The sequence below is a fragment of the Mauremys mutica genome, chromosome 2 (genome assembly GCF_020497125.1).
Source record: "Mauremys mutica isolate MM-2020 ecotype Southern chromosome 2, ASM2049712v1, whole genome shotgun sequence".
NCBI classification, from domain to species: domain Eukaryota; kingdom Metazoa; phylum Chordata; order Testudines; family Geoemydidae; genus Mauremys; species Mauremys mutica.
The window spans coordinates 272,992,395-273,008,552 of record NC_059073.1 but is presented as its reverse complement, the minus strand read 5'-3'; the positions used below and the strand labels follow the sequence as shown (position 1 = coordinate 273,008,552).

General features: G+C 46.3%; 1 protein-coding gene across 4 annotated transcripts in view; it reads left to right on the top strand.

Annotated features, from left to right (window-relative positions):
• GTPBP4 (GTP binding protein 4) overlaps positions 1 to 16,158 on the top strand; it is a 50,090-nt gene that overhangs the window by 14,216 nt on the left and 19,716 nt on the right. The window contains exon 1 of one of the 4 annotated variants that reach the window (XM_045004820.1): positions 7,194 to 7,231. The exons of 1 other annotated variant lie outside the window; for it this stretch is intronic. Coding sequence is in view for 2 of the 3 variants with exons in the window: in XM_045004817.1 (XP_044860752.1) it covers positions 14,513 to 14,560 (48 nt within the window). In the remaining variant the exon portion in view is untranslated. Of the gene's footprint in view, positions 1 to 7,193; positions 7,232 to 14,435; positions 14,561 to 15,067; positions 15,154 to 16,158 lie in introns of those variants that run through there. 2 more of the 4 variants (XM_045004817.1, XM_045004818.1) reach the window with 2 other exon arrangements.

Here is a 16,158-nt window from a genome sequence, read left to right as displayed (position 1 = left end):
ACTGTCAGTGGACAAGAACTGGAGACAGTGAAATAGTTTTCAAGTATTTAGGGACAGTCATCACTGAAGGATCCAAGGCAGAAATTTGGGCAAGAACTGCGCAAACAACAGCAGCAGTGGCAAAGCTAAAGTCAATTTAGAGGAATAAGAACATTTCCCTAGAATCCAAACTGAAACTGCTGCATGCATTGGTCATCTCCATTTTTCTGTATGTGTGCAAGACATGGACCCTTATGGCAGAACTTGAATGGAAAATAAAGGTAGTAGAGATGCGATACTTCCATAAAATCCTGGGCATCTCCTACTTCAACCACATCACTATTGAAGAGGTCTGCAACATCATCATCCAATGCGCTGGGTCATATGAAGACCTGCTGACGACCGTGAAGAAGCGCAAGCTGAAGTGGTACGGCCATTTAACAAGATCATCTGGCCTATCAAGATCATCTTCCAAGGGACAGTTTAGGGGAAGAGAAGAAGAGGTAGACAGAAGAAAAGATGGATTGACAACATAAAAGAGTGGACAGGAATGGACTTCATGGAGACTCAAGCACTGACACACAATCGTCAGGGGTGGAGACAATTGGTTGATTGCTCATCAATGATGGTGTCCCAATGACCAATGAGCGATGCTGCTGATGCCTCAAGATAATAGTGCAACTGTAAAATAGTCTTGAGTGGTTTTATTAGCATGTTTGCAATAAGTGGTGTTCACATATTCATTACTGAAGTTAACTCGTGGAAAAGATTAACTGGTGACTCCACAGATTTGATGGATTATTATTGCTGAAATACCTTGAAATTCCCAGTGCATTGACATCTGCTTGGAGCATCCTAGCAAAACCAGTAAGACAAACAAGGTGAGGAAAATGCAGAAGGAATAATCTATTTAAAAACAAACCCCTAGTATTGTAGAAAAAAATGCATTCTGACAGAATATTACACACCATGGCTATACACCCAGGTGGAAGGTTTCACTTTCTGTATGATACAAGGAACAAAAACAAACAATATTTTTCATCTTTAGTCTAGTTTTCATTGTCCAAATATCCCAGAAAAATTGTAATTTATTTAAAACAAATGTATTTTAGTGGCATGTATGATGGTCTCCTCTGGGAATACAAAACCATGTGTGAGAGAGAGAGCTATGCTGGGCTTTAGACCATGTGTCAGCTCTTTGCAACACCAGTCTGTCCACCACAGTCTTACCCTTGCCTTGCAGATAACAATTAGTGAATTAGTTCCTGAGTTCCCCCAGAGACTTCTCTCTATAGCATCCAGTCCCTCCCAAGGGACGCGCACAAGCTTGCTGTCTCCAAAGAGACCGTGCATACACCAGCTTGTTAGGTTTGCTTCAATATAACAGCACTGAGCTGGTCTATAGTAAAACTAAGAATAAGTTTATCAACAAAGAACAGCGATTTAAGTGATATTAAGCAAGAGAAAACGACAGTTGGGTTACAAACAAAACAAAACATGCTTTCTAGTGACTAAAGCTTAATTTTAGCAAGTTACAATCTTTGTTTAAGCAGTTTTCTCAGTTACATCAAGTTACTTACATCTCCAGCTCTCCAGGCTTGAGGGTCCAACTGTCACAGACTCTTGTGAGACTTCTGCTTAACATTCTTTCAAACATCCATCCATTCTAGGTATATATTTTTTCAAATATCAATTGATTTATTTTTTTCCTGCACTGTTATGTATGGGAAAGGAAAAATGAAAGGGAGGAGAGAGATGAGGAATAGTAGCAAGAAGTACAGACCATTAAATGTCTACAGTGTGTCCTTTAGCTGCACCAGGATGGGTCAAAGGTGCTGATATGAAGTGCAAGCTCTGATATCAGGGTACGCTGCCAGTTTGCATTGCTGCCCGGGTCTCCTGGGGGAGCAGAGGCTTTCAGCTTCCATCCAAGGAGCAAGTGGCCATACAATAGCCTCAGGATGAGTGGCGAGCATCTGCTAGGCTTGATGTTTGCTCTTTGTAGGCTTGTACTGTGTCTGTCATTTTCTCTTTGCTTTTCTTGATTTTCCACTCTGAGTCCTGCCTAGATTAATAAATGAGCAGTGTTTAGCAAAATGTGTTCATTAACACCCTGTGTTGGATGATATTTAAATCAGCTCACTGCTCCCCATCCAGAGTCCTCATTCTCCCAAATCAGTGCCCCAACTCACTACTTCCCACCCACAGCCTCCCTCCATTCTTCAGAACCTGGGGGAAACAGGATGGTGTGCTGTCTCACCACAGCTAATGGTGTGCTCTCTCACCACAGAGATGCCTCCCTAAAACTGGATAGGCTACTGACGTTGATGGACTGGGATCCACGGGTGATGGTGCATATCAGTACTAATGACACTGTGTCACGGAATATCTCTCAGATTATGGACTACTTCAGGGAGCTCAGAAGGGTGCTGAGATAGAAGAATATTCAAGTGATTTTCTTGGAGATCATTCCTGTCCCATGAGCAAAGGAAGAAAGGAGGCAGAACGTTCTGGAAGTGAAAAGCTGGCTAGGTAAGTGGGATAAGGTAGAGAGGTTTTGAAAGGCCTCAAACTAACAACAAAAGGAGAGAGTAAAAAGAGGGAAGAAATGAGCACTTATTTAACACACAACTCAGGTGTGAGAACAAAAATAATCAAGAAACCAAAGGACATAAAGAGAAGAAATTATTTAATTGTCTATATACCAGTGCTAGGAGCCTGAGTGACAGACAAGAATAGGAGTTGCTCACTTGAGCATAAATTGGATCTAGCTGGAATGACTGAAACCTCGTGGGATGATTCACATGATTGGAATGTGAACAATCAATGGTTATAGCTAAGGCTAAGATTTGTCATGGATATTTTTAGTAAAAGTCATGGACACGTCATGGGCAATAAAGAAAAATTCACAAAAGCTGTGACCTGTCTGTGACTTTTTGCTGTTGCAGCCCCATGGTGTTCCCCGCCACCATGGGGGGCTGGAAGCTGTGGCGTTCTCCCTCCAGCCACGGCAGCTGGGAGCTGCAGAATGACCATATTTCCCAAAGAGAAAATGGGACACCCCTAGCTACTCGCCCAAGGTGTCCCCCTCCCCCTGCGCAAGGTTGTTGCCTGTTGCTGGAACCCTGAGAAGGGCCCCCTCAGGAGTCTGTCACCTGTTGCTGGAATGTTGCAGGGGCCCTTTCTGTTGCTTGTCACCTTTTGTTGCCTGTCGCTGGAACCCTGACAGGGCCCGACTGGCTGTCAGCTCCAAAGTCTTGCAGCCCCTGGGACTGAAGCAGAGAATGTCAGGAAGGTCTCTGGAAGTCATGGATTCCGCGACTTCCATAACCTCCGTGACAAACTTAGCCTTAGTTATAGCCTATTTACGAAGGATCAAGTGGGCAAGAAGGGAGGAGTGGCACTGTATGTCAAATATGGCATAACTTGTTTCTGAGTCACTGTTAATTCGGAAGAAAATGATCTTGAATCCTTATGGATTAATGTTGTAACAGATAAAGCACAAGATGGGGGTATTAGCTAGTGTCTGCTACCACCCACCAAATTTCACTGGGGAACAGGATGACAAGCTCCTTAAGCACTTCTCTCTCATGGGTAGGGCAAAAAAGGCTGCATAAACACGGGAGACTTCAGTCTAAGTGACACATGCTGGAGGTCTCATGCTGCCAGTACTAAAACATCCTGAGAATTTCTAAATATTATAGATGACAGTTTCCTAACTCAAAGTGTTGTATCCCATGTACAGAAGTTCTATATTAGACTTTGTCTTGATAAAGGGAAACTGATCACAGAATTAAAAATTGTAGTAGCTTAGGTACAAGTAATCACGACCCGATCATATTTGTTAGGTAGAATAGAATAAAGTCCAAATCAATAATGGTGACCCTAAGAGCACCTCAGTGCCTGCTGGTGGAGGGCACACTGTTCTGTAAACTCCTAACATATTGCTGACATACTATTTATCTGTAAAGCATGTTGTATGAAGTATCAAACGAAAGCTGGTGACACACCAGTCACTAATATTGTAGGAAGTTATATACAGATGGTGTGTAAAGAGTTATGTATTTGTGCTGGAAATATGTTCATAAAATACATTTTGGGGGCATACAGGTTTGTCTTAGACAGTGGAATGTTTTGCCTGTTTCTCTAATGTAAATTGAGCAAGGAGATGCTGAGACAATGGGCAGTTTATTTGCATATGAGGTAAACACCAGTTATCAGGAGGAGGAAACTGCAGATGTCAGCACACTGGAGGACACCCTGCAGCCTGAACCGCCAGGGGTCATCCTGACTCTTAAGACAATGACAATGAACTCTGGGGAAAGCAAAAGGACATCTGGTTATCCAGCACTTAGGAGACACAGAGGCCAGCTTTCTAACTTTGAAGAGTGGATCCCCTTCCATGTAGGAAGGTGACACTGAAAGGTTGCTTTAGTTAAGAAGCTTATCTTAGACAAGGATTATGGCTTGTGAGTTACTTTTTAATCACCAGAAAGCATGATTATACAAAAACAATGAGGAGTCCTTGTGGCACCTTAGAGACTAACGTGCCATAAGGACTCCTTGTTATTTTTGCTGATACAGACTAACACGGTTATCACTCTGAAACCTGTCACCATGATTATACAGTAGAACCCTGTTTATCCTGACCCTCCATTATCCGGTTCTCCGTATTAACTAAACAACCATGCACACACGTCCAGAGGCAGGTGATCTCTCCTGTGGCCGCTAGATGCACTGCAGCCTCACACTTTTCCATTCTCTGGATTAACCACATTTCTGATTATCCAATCTGGCCCTGGTTCCAATTAGATTGGATAAACAAGATTCTGTTGTACTTTTTGTTTTATTTGTAACTATTTTCTGTTTCTATTATCTCTACTTAGAATCACTACAATCTCTGTTCTTTATTAATAAACTTATTATATTATAAATTCAGTTCAGTCCTCAGCTGAGCCAACAGGCTGGTGTATATGCTGTCTCTTTAGAGGCAGCAGACTTGGTAATTTCTGTAAGTGTCCAGTGATGGGCTGGATACTGCAGAAGAATGTTCTTCCATGGCATTCAGTAACTGGAGGCTTCAAGTGTAACCTGCAAGAAAAGGACTGGCAAAGTAATAAGCAGTTTGGTGGTGTGACAGATTTTTGTTACCAATCTGCCTGGGCCACAGTTGATCAGGCTCGGCCACAGGATCTTTTCAGGGAGGAGATGACGAAGCACACCAAGGGTCTAAGCTTTAAAGCTTTATTATTAAAATAATAAAATACAGCAGAGCGTGCTGGGAACGCTCCCACGTCACTCAGGGGGAGAAAGACAGCATTAGAGCCCCAAGCCCTAACCCACTTTCATACACACTCACACTCACTCACACACACACACACACACACACACACACACACACACACACACACACACACACACACCCAAAACTGGTCAGGCCTGGGCGTAATGTAAGAAGAAGAGGGGGAGGAGTGGACGGTAGTTCTTGCCCTGGGCCCAGGTCGTCTGGGGAATCCACTGTAATCTCCGAATTGCTCCAGCTCTCAGGAGGGTTTTTAAGTCCTGGGTTCCTTTGGGGGTGTTGTCATCTAGGGCCCTCTGTGCCTGGTGCTCTTTGTACCAGTCCCAATCAGCTTACTGTGGCCTTTATTTATAGTTTGTTTTCCCTTCTGTTGGCCTTCACCGTTGCTGCCTCATTCACTCTGCTTTCACTGCTATCTTTGCAGCTCTGCTCCACTTAGTTCTCCTCTTCTCACGACTGGGCAGCTGTAGATTTCTTGTCGGTACATTTCTCGTCAAGCCCATGACCTTAGGCTGGGGCCAGCATCTGATCTCCACACGGAGTGAGCTAAAGTGCTGAGTTAAGCCATTCTCTGCTTTTTCTTTCTCCCTCCCGACGGCCTCTCGTACTCCTGCAAAGGAATCTTCCATTCCCCACTTACACACCTTTGACCCTCCCCAAAATGCTTTGCAATACTTGCAACAGCGTTAGCCACATACAATGCTGATCTGCCTTCCCCAGGGACTCCCTGAGGGAGGGGACCATTGGGGTGTGACAGTGGGCTGGCTAGCAGACTGCAGTCTCAGGGAGCTGACATAGTTTAGCAGCAACAAATCTCTCTCTTGTGGAGGCAGAGGTGTAACAAGATGACTCTCCCAGTTCTGGATGCCCCAAGAAAGCATCACAGCAATCTATATTTACTTGGTTCACAAAGCTGAAAACAACTACAAGCCAAAGCAGCTGAAAGGAAGAACTTAAACAGAAAAATGTGTATGACAATTGGGCAGTGTTTAAGAACACTTTACGAAATGCCAAGAGAGCCATAATCCCACAACTGAGGGAAGGCCACACTGGTTAAAAAACCCAATTTGGTTTAGAGGGGAAGTATATAGCAAAAACAGTATATAGCAAAATGGAAGAAAGGGGAAGCTGAAGGTAATGAATATGGAACAGAAGCTGGGAACTGTAGAAAATTGATAATGGAAACAATGACAAGAAGAAACCTATGACCAGCATTGTTAAGGACAATGAGTTATTTATATTAGGAACAAAAAGAATCCTAACAGTATTGTCTATTACTATATAGAAACAGTATTATTAATGCAGAAAAAGCAGAAGTGTACCATAGATATTTCTGTTCTGTGTTTGGGAAAGAAACTGATGTCATATCATGGGCTGTTGATACACTTTCCATTCCCATTTCCCATCATGACTCAGGAGGATTTTTTAACTGCAGCTGCTGAAGGAACACATTGTTAAATCAGCACAACCCACCAGGGATTTCCCCCCCCCCCGAATTTCCCCAACATCTCTCCCCACCCCTCAGTTTTGTGAACTAGTTACATGCAGTGTTGCCAGTTTAGTGATTGTTTGGAAATGTGAATTGAAATTGAAACATTAATGCACACTTTAAAAGCATATAGAGTGTATGATAAAATGTGTATCTGAAAAAGTATAATAGATTTGAAAAATATGAAGATAGACTAACTTCCTTATACAGCTGATGTTTTTTATGACAATGTCAGTGTATTCATTTTGATGATGTTGGCCAACCTAATAATTTCAAATAATGATTTGTAAACAATATAGTGGATGAAGCCAAACAACGAAGATGGAGGTGGCTGGGGCATGTATTGAGAATGGATGCTGACAGACACCCTCGTATTGCCCTACGATGGACACCTCAAGGAAGAAGGAGGAGAGGTAGACCATTGGGGACGTGACGAAGGACCATTGAAGAGGAAATGAAAGGTATGGGAATGAAGTGGGATGAACTCTGCTGTCTCGCTCAAGAACAAAATGAATAGAGGAGAGTGGTTGGTGCCTTATGCTCCACAGGGAGTGAATAAGAAGAAGAAGAAGCAGCAGCAGCAAAGTCTAAATGAGCTTTCTCTGACAGCTAGTGATGAGCTGGGGGCTGGGGGGAAAGGTTTCAGGACCAGATTGTATTTACATTCACACCTAATCTACCTAGGTATCCAGCAAACAGAGCTGCGTTGCCCAAGTGGTAGATTTTGGCTGGGGTTGGGTTACAAATCATTTTAATGCATGAAATGTTGTTATTCTTATTGTATGAGTAAAGGGCAGTAGAACTGTACTTAGACTGGTGCTGATCGAGGGCATCAAGAGAAAGGGTGGGGACAGGTGTTTTGCTTGATGGTCTGCTTGAGTCACAAGTACTGTTTGACCTGCCCCTCTCCACTGTTTAAAGACAGAGCTGATTAGTCTCCATAGATAGTCTTTTGTGGTAGTGACCACCACAGCTGAAATCACTGATGGTCTAAGTGCTTAGACCTACAGTGGGACAGTGTTTCTGTGGAAGAGACGGCCCAGTCTGCACTAGCAGCAGGGTTCCCCCACTGAGAGCTCAGCTGAAATCACTGAGAGCTGGGTGGAACCTCAAGAGACCAACTCGCAGAGGTCACAGTGGCAGGTGGCAGCAGAAGGTGATGGAGCAGGGCTATTGGCAACAGAGCGATTGGAGTGAACGGTGGCACAATGAACAACTGTGGCCAGAGCGAATAGTGAGCAGCTGGAGGAACGAGCAAGGTGCCTTCTTGCCCCCCCACTTGGGACGTGAACTCATGTGAAAGCACCTCTGAACTCTGAGTCTCCACTGACCAAGGACAACACCGGCGAGTGTTAATGAGGCAGTTAAGAATGCTAGAGATACAACACAGTTCATGCGAACAAACATGGCTGTGGCATCATATTTTTATTTAAGCAAGAGATAACACACACTACAAACTGGAGGCCAGTGTTAAGTGCATTGTCACTTGTTCATCCTGAAGCTGAACACTGGTTCTGAACAAGACCAGCAAATGCTCACTATCTTTCTGCAAGAAACACAACTGACTGGCTAGAAGCATGTTGTGCAACAGTGAAAGATCTTACTAATCTATTAGAGTTCTTTGAAGGGGTCAACAAACATGTGGACAAGGGGGATCCGGTGGACATAGTGTACTTAGATTTCCAGAAAGCCTTTGACAAGGTCCCTCACCAAAGGCTCTTATGTAAATTAAGCTGTCATGGGATAAAAGGAAAGGTCCTTTCATGGATTGAGAACTGGTTAAAGGACAGGGAACAAAGGGTAGGAATTAATGGTAAATTCTCCGAATGGAGAGGGGTAACTAGTGGTGTTCCCCAAGGGTCAGTCCTAGGACCAATCCTATTCAATTTATTCGTAAATGATCTGGAGAAAGGGGTAAACAGTGAGGTTGCAAAGTTTGCAGATGATACTAAACTACTCAAGATAGTTAAGACCAAAGCAGATTGTGAAGAACTTCAAAAAGATCTCACAAAACTAAGTGATTGGGCAACAAAATGGCAAATGAAATTTAATGTGGATAAATGTAAAGTAATGCACATTGGAAAAAATAACCCCAACTCTACATACAACATGATGGGGGCTAATTTAGCTACAACGAGTCAGGAAGAAGATCTTGGAGTTATCGTGGATAGTTCTCTGAAGATGTCCACGCAGTGTGCAGAGGCGGTCAAAAAAGCAAACAGGATGTTAGGAATAATTAAAAAGGGGTTAGAGAATAAGACTGAGAGTATATTATTGCCCTTCTATAAATCCATGGTACGCCCACATCTCGAATACTGTGTACAGATGTGGTCTCCTCACCTCAAAAAAGATATTCTAGCACTAGAAAAGGTTCAGAAAAGAGCAACTAAAATGATTAGGGGTTTAGAGAGGGTCCCATATGAGGAAAGATTAAAGAGGCTAGGACTCTTCAGTTTGGAAAAGAGAAGACTAAGGGGGGACATGATAGAGGTATATAAAATCATGAGTGATGTTGAGAAAGTGGATAAGGAAAAGTTATTTACTTATTCCCATAATACAAGAACTAGGGGTCACCAAATGAAATTAATAGGCAGCAGGTTTAAAACAAATAAAAGGAAGTTCTTCTTCACGCAGCGCACAGTCAACTTGTGGAACTCCTTACCTGAGGAGGTTGTGAAGGCTAGGACTATAACAATGTTTAAAAGGGGACTGGATAAATTCATGGTGGCTAAGTCCATAAATGGCTATTAGCCAGGATGGGTAAGAATGGTGTCCCTAGCCTCTGTTCGTCAGAGGATGGAGATGGATGGCAGGAGAGAGATCACTTGATCATTGCCTGTTAGGTTCACTCCCTCAGGGGCACCTGGCATTGGCCACTGTCGGTAGACAGATACTGGGCTAGATGGACCTTTGGTCTGACCCGGTACGGCCTTTCTTATGTTCTTATGTAAAGACTCAACAGTTGAAAAAGTGAAGAACTCTCTCACCACGTTCAAAAAATTTGCATAAATGGTTGATGAATGCACCGAGGCAAATGGGCATCAAGTATTAAATCATTGTGTACATTATCTTGATGGCAGTGGTAGGCCAGTAGATGCATTTGTAGCTGTTCAAGTTATAGAAGACACATCGGCTGCATCTGTGATAACCCACATCTTAGAAGGAGTTAAATGCTTGTCAATTGGACCCCAAACTGATGGCTGCTTGTGCATTTGATGGAGCTGCAAACTTCTCTGGAAGACATGGTGGAGTACAAGCTTTTCTCAGAGAAAAGTGTAACCGTAATCTCTCCAATACACACTGCAGAGGCCATCTACTTCAACTAGCACTAGTATGAGCTGCAGACTCTTCAAAAGACATTAAAAAAAGCTATAAATTTAATGTCTTCATTATATTATTTTTTCAGCAAGAGTCCAAAAAGACTGAACATCTTGGAAAATATAGAAGATACACTGGGACTGAAGTTCAAATTAGTCCAACCTGGGAAAACCCTCTGGCTTTCTCATGAGCGATCCTTGGCTGTTGTCTTAATTACTCCAGCTGTTATTACTGGCTTTGGAAAGTATCTACCAAGATGGGATGGATCTAAGTAGTGAGGCTGGTGGATTACTTTTGCTACTATGTTCAGAGAAGACTATTGCCATTCTCTCTTTTGAAACCACTTGAGTCATTAAACAATGCCATCCAGGCATCTGCTACAACAGTAGTAGGTCTTTGTCCAGCAATAGAAGCTACATTTGGATCAATCAGAGAGCTATCCATTGAAAAAGTACTGGAAGAAGCAAAGACTTCAATCAAGAAGTTGACTAATGAAGGCATTTATATTGAATCCTTAAGTGAAGAGGACAAGAAGTGTTTGTTAAGACAACTGAAAAAGTACACAGACTTGGTTTTTAAAAATCTACAACCGCGACTTCTAGATTCTACTCAACCTCTCTGTAGCTTTTATAGATCCCTGTCCTATAAAACACCAACAGTTGAGTGGAGTAAGGCACTACCAGCAATGGGGCTGCCATGTGCTCAGGACAGAATAGAGAATTTGAACACAGAATGGAATATCATATGACAAATGAATGAAGATTTGACTTCAACTTCCTTTTTATCATCACTAGTGGCTCGACCCAATCTTCATGCTATGTTTCCTGGGATGAAAGAAGTAGGAATTCATCTCTTGCTACTCCAGTAACAGCTACAGCTGAGCGTTCTTTTTCATCACTGAATAGAATTTTGTGCTTTGAATTTTGTGCTTTTGCCTGATCATGTGAATGAACTACAGAGCATATCAAGTGAAGGAATGGAAGTACCAGACACAAGAGAAGCCACCAAAGATGAACGCATTTGCATTCAAGAAGTTCATTAACAGAGTTGTGGAAAATTATAACAAGAAACCAAGAAGGATGTAGATGTAGTGCTTCATGGAAGGCTTGAGTAGCCAACTTTAATTTGTGTGATGATTTTAAAACATGAGTTAAATCTAATAAAATGATCATTAATTTTTTTTCAGTTTTTACTATGGTGCCATACAGCCCATCTTCACCCTTACGGTCTCACCCCTCATTGGCCCTGCCTTCCCCCACCCCCATAAATTCAAACACCCACACTAATTTCAATTCCTGAGGAAAACACTGCATCCCACTAACTTCCATCCAAGAGTTTTAAAAGAGCAGGAGCTTGCTGGACAATTAATGTTAATTTTTCAATAAATCTCGGACTACTGCAGAAGTTCCAGAAGACTGGAAGAAAGCTAATGTTGAGCCAATATTGAAAAAGGGTAAACAGGATGACTTGCATAATTATAAGCCTGACACTGATCCAGGGAAAAATAATGGAACAACTGATATGAAAGGAAAGCAATGTAATGCCAGTCAACCTGAGTTTATGGAAAATAGATCTTGTTAGGCTAACTTTATTTTTGATGAGATTACAAGTTTGATTGATAAAGATATTAGTGCTGATGTAATTATATTTAGATTTCTGTAAAGCATTTGACTTAGTGCCATGTGACATTTTTACCAAAACCTAGAATGAGCCAAAAATTACATGGCACACATTAGATCAGGGGTCTCAAACACGCGGCCCGAGCTCTTCCCTGCGGCCCGCGGAGCTCCCCCACCAGGGCCGGCTCTAGAGTGGGGAGCCCAGAGCCTTTTAACTCCCAGCCGCGGCTGGGAATCAGAAGGCTCCGAGCTGCCCGCCGCGGCGGGGAGCCCAGAGCCTTTTAACTCCCAGCCGCGGCTGGGAATCGGAAGGCTCCGAGCTGCCCGCCGCGGCGGGGAGCCCAGAGCCTTTTAACTCCCAGCCGCGGCTGGGAATCGGAAGGCTCCGTGCTGCCCGCCGCGGCGGGGAGCCCAGAGCCTTTTAACTCCCAGCCGCGGCTGGGAATCGGAAGGCTCCGAGCTGCCCGCCGCGGCGGGGAGCCCAGAGCCTTTTAAATCCCAGCCGCGGCTGGGAATCGGAAGGCTCCGAGCTGCCCGCCGCGGCGGGGAGCCCAGAGCCTTTTAACTCCCAGCCGCGGCTGGGAATCGGAAGGCTCCGAGCTGCCCGCCGCGGCGGGGAGCCCAGAGCCTTTTAACTCCCAGCCGCGGCTGGGAATCGGAAGGCTCCGAGCTGCCCGCGGCGGCGGGGAGCCCAGAGCCTTTTAACTCCCAGCCGCGGCTGGGAATCGGAAGGCTCCGAGCTGCCCGCCGCGGCGGGGAGCCCAGAGCCTTTTAACTCCCAGCCGCGGCTGGGACGCGGAAGGCTCCGAGCTGCCCGCCGCGGCGGGGAGCCCAGAGCCTATTCACTCCCCGCCGCGGCTGGGAATCGGAAGGCTCCGAGCTGCCCGCGGCGGCGGCGGGGAGCCCAGAGCCTTTTAACTCCCAGCCGCGGCAGGCTCCGAGCTGCCCGCGGTGGCGGGGAGCCCAGAGCCTTTTAACTCCCAGCCGCGGCTGGGAATCAGAAGGCTCCGAGCTGCCCGCAGCGGCTGGGAATCAGAGGGCTCCTGGCGCTTCCCGCCGCCAAGCCGCCAAACAGCTGTTGGTGGTGCTTAGCACTTTCCAGGAGGGAGGGGGGAGGAGCGGGGAGCCGCGCACTTAGGGGAGGAGGTGGAGAAGAGACAGGGCAGGGGCGGAGCCTCATGGAAGGGGTGGATTGGGGGTGGGGCCAGGGGCAGCAAGGGGGCGTGTCAGTGATGCGGCCCTCGGGCCAATGCACTCGTCCTCATGCGGCCCTCGGGGTCATTTGAGTTTGAGACCCCTGCATTAGATGGTTTAAAAAATGACTGGTCTCTAAATGTAATTGTAAATGGGGAATTATCAAGGAGCAGGTATGCATTTAGTGAGGTCCTAGAGGTCTTGGTTCTTGGCCCTACACTAATTAACAATTTTATCAATGACCTGGAAGTAAACATAAAATCATCACTGATCAAGTTTGCAGAGGACCCAAACAATGGGAGAAGGATAAGTAGTGAAGATAGGTCACTGATGCAGGGCAATCTGGATTGCTTGGTAAACCAGGCACAAAGCAACCCAAATATGCCTTTTTATATGGTTAACAAAGAATGTAAGCCCTACATACAGGATGCGGGAGTTGATCTTGGAAGCTGTCATAGTAGATAATCAGCTGACCATGTCTGTGACCCAAATGCAGTGAATGCGATCCTCAGCTGTATAAACAGCTGGATCTCGGGTCGGAATAGAGAGGTTTTTTCACCTGGTGTGCCCACTGCTGGAATGCTGGGGCCAGGTGCTGCAGAAGGAGGTGATCCAGTGGAGAGGGAGCAGAGAAGAACCAGCAGGGTGTGACTAAAGGGTTAGAAAACATCTCCGGGCAGGAGCTCGATGGTTAACCCAAGTGAGGGTTCAGCCGTGACTAGACCCGCGCTGGCCAAGGAGCCTGCCAGCCTGGCACAGAATGGTGGGCAGGGGTGAAAGTAATTTACAGGACTTATCTGTACTGCCGGAGTCCTGAGGGGGTGTGTGGTCTCATTCGGAAGAGGTGCGGCCTCATCCAGAAGAGGCGCGGCCTCTCAAGATTTAAAGGCCCCGGGGCACCAGCTTTGGCTGGGTCCGGAGACCCAGGGCCTTTAAATCAACCAGGGGCTCCCAGCTGAAGAGGTGGCTGGGAGCCCCCAGGGCTCAGGGGCAAATTAAAGGGCCCAGGACTCCAGCGGCACCCCGAGCTTTGCGGGGCAGGGATTTAAAGGGCCCAGAGCTCCTGCTGCTGAGGGGAGCCCCTAGCCCTTTAAATCCTGGTCCCAGCCCAGCCGCCAGAGCCCTACATCCTGGGGGCTGAAGCCGGATCCATGCGGCGTGGCGGGCACCCAGGCGCACAGTTACCCGCGGGGTGCTGGGTCCGGGGGGTGTTTTACACAGGGATGGGGGGCTCCATCCTCCCAAGGGTTCGAGCCAGCTGCCCGCCTCAGTCGAGCCCGGCGCAGAGACGAGGCGGCTGCGGCCAGCAGCTCTAGGCAGCAGGTCAGACTAGATGCTCCTGCCGCTTCTTTCTGCTTCTTCGCCCCCCGGTCCCTGCCCGGACCCTTTCGCTCGGGCTCCGTTCCCGGCGGCACAGTCTGGCCGCAGGGCGGTGCTGCAGTTCAGACCGCCACGGCAGGGGGCGCTGTGCCCAAGGCGCGCGGCTGACAAAGGGCCGATATTTGAACTCTTGTCCCGGGCTGAGCCTCTCGTCGGAAGTCTCGCGAGACTGTACAGGGTTGTTCCGGACCCGGCCGGCCAGGCAGGCAGACACGCGCGGAGGTTGCGGCCATGGCGCTCTACAACTTTAAGAAGATTATGGTGGTTCCTTCCGCCAAGGTGAAGCGCTTCTCCCCTCCCCCGTCAGCGCCATCGCAGGGGTAGCGGCGGGGGGCGCGCGCCCCTTTTCTCCTACCGGCCGCTGGCTCGTGCTGACCTGGAGCCACGTGTGCCGGGGGCGCTGCCCCGCCCCGTGCCCAGCGCGTGGGACCTTCACTGCCCCGGGCACACGGGCCGGGGCGGGGGAGCGGGATGAGGGCACCGGCACGGGGCAGGGGCCCAGCAGAGGAGTGGGAGTTGGGGGCCCAGCAGAGGAGTGGGAGTTGGGGGGGAGGGGCGGGGGCCCAGCAGAGGAGGGGGAGTTGGGGGCCCAGCAGAGGAGGGGGAGTTGGGGGGGAGGGGCGGGGGCACAGCAGAGGAGGGGGAGTTGGGGGCCCAGCAGAGGAGGGGGGGGGAGGAGGAGAAGTGGAGTATTGGGCTGCGTGCATGTCACAGGCACCTCTGCCCTGTGAAATTAGCACAAGAGCGGGGTGCCTCTCTGGTGAAAACCACTTCAGCCCAAAAGCAGATCTAGTCCTTGGCGTAGTGGCTTCAGTGCAAACACTGCTTCAGTGAAACCAGCCTGAACACATGTGAAAATGTACTGGGGAAAGGTGATGGTTATCAAATATCACTGTCTTGTGCTTTTCCAAGGAGCTACCAAAGTCTTCGTCAAATTTAAACATAAGCACACATTTTCTGTAACAGGCCCTCCTACATAGCAGAAACTTGGAGCTTGTTAGTCTTTAAACCAAACTATGGTTTGACAGGCAGGAATTTTCTAAATTGTAATCCTGACTCTTATTGATTTAGTGTCTGGCCGTAAACAAATCCTTGTCTGTACCTCAGTTTCCCTTTCTGTAATATATTTAGTTACCTGACAAAGATTAATTACTCTATTTAATATTTATATACTATTTTTAGTATGTAAGTGCTCAGTATTAAGTTTTACAGGGAGAGAAATTAAACAATGAAAATCTGCCACACAAAGGGTAAATGACTAGACGTAAGATACTATCACAAGTAGTGGTTATTATAAGAAATTCATTGTTTTATGATAATCTGAGTTATTGTCACTGCTATGTGTGTAATCCTGAATGTGCAGAGCTCCCTCAATGGGACCTGTTACTCTTGTCTGAAATGTGAAAATTGTCCTTGTTAAAAAAGACTTCAACAAATTTAAGATTAAAAGAGGTACATTCTTGTGACTAAACATAGCAAGTCTCTCCCTAAAGGCTCTCTATATAAAGTGATTACATCCAAAAGAGCTTATAAATTTTGGTTTTCTCAGGACAGTCACCTTTTGTTTCTCTTTTCTAAATGCAGAACAGGCCTGCTTTCAATCATTATTTTGAGCTTCAGAAGTTCTGTGCCATTTTCAGAGGCATATATAAATACCAATGACAATTCTAATGAGTGCCTGCATCCTTCAGACTTCTGCTGTCTCTTCTCCCAACCCTTCATTACCCCTCTTCAGAGACAGTTGCTTAAAATCTGTGAAAATGGTTTGAAATTGGCTTTGTGGTTTCATCAGGATTCAAAGCCTGAGCTGGGTGGTCAGATTGTTGGAGAAAGGACAGTAATATGCATATTATAAGGAATTGCCCCAACAGGAAAAT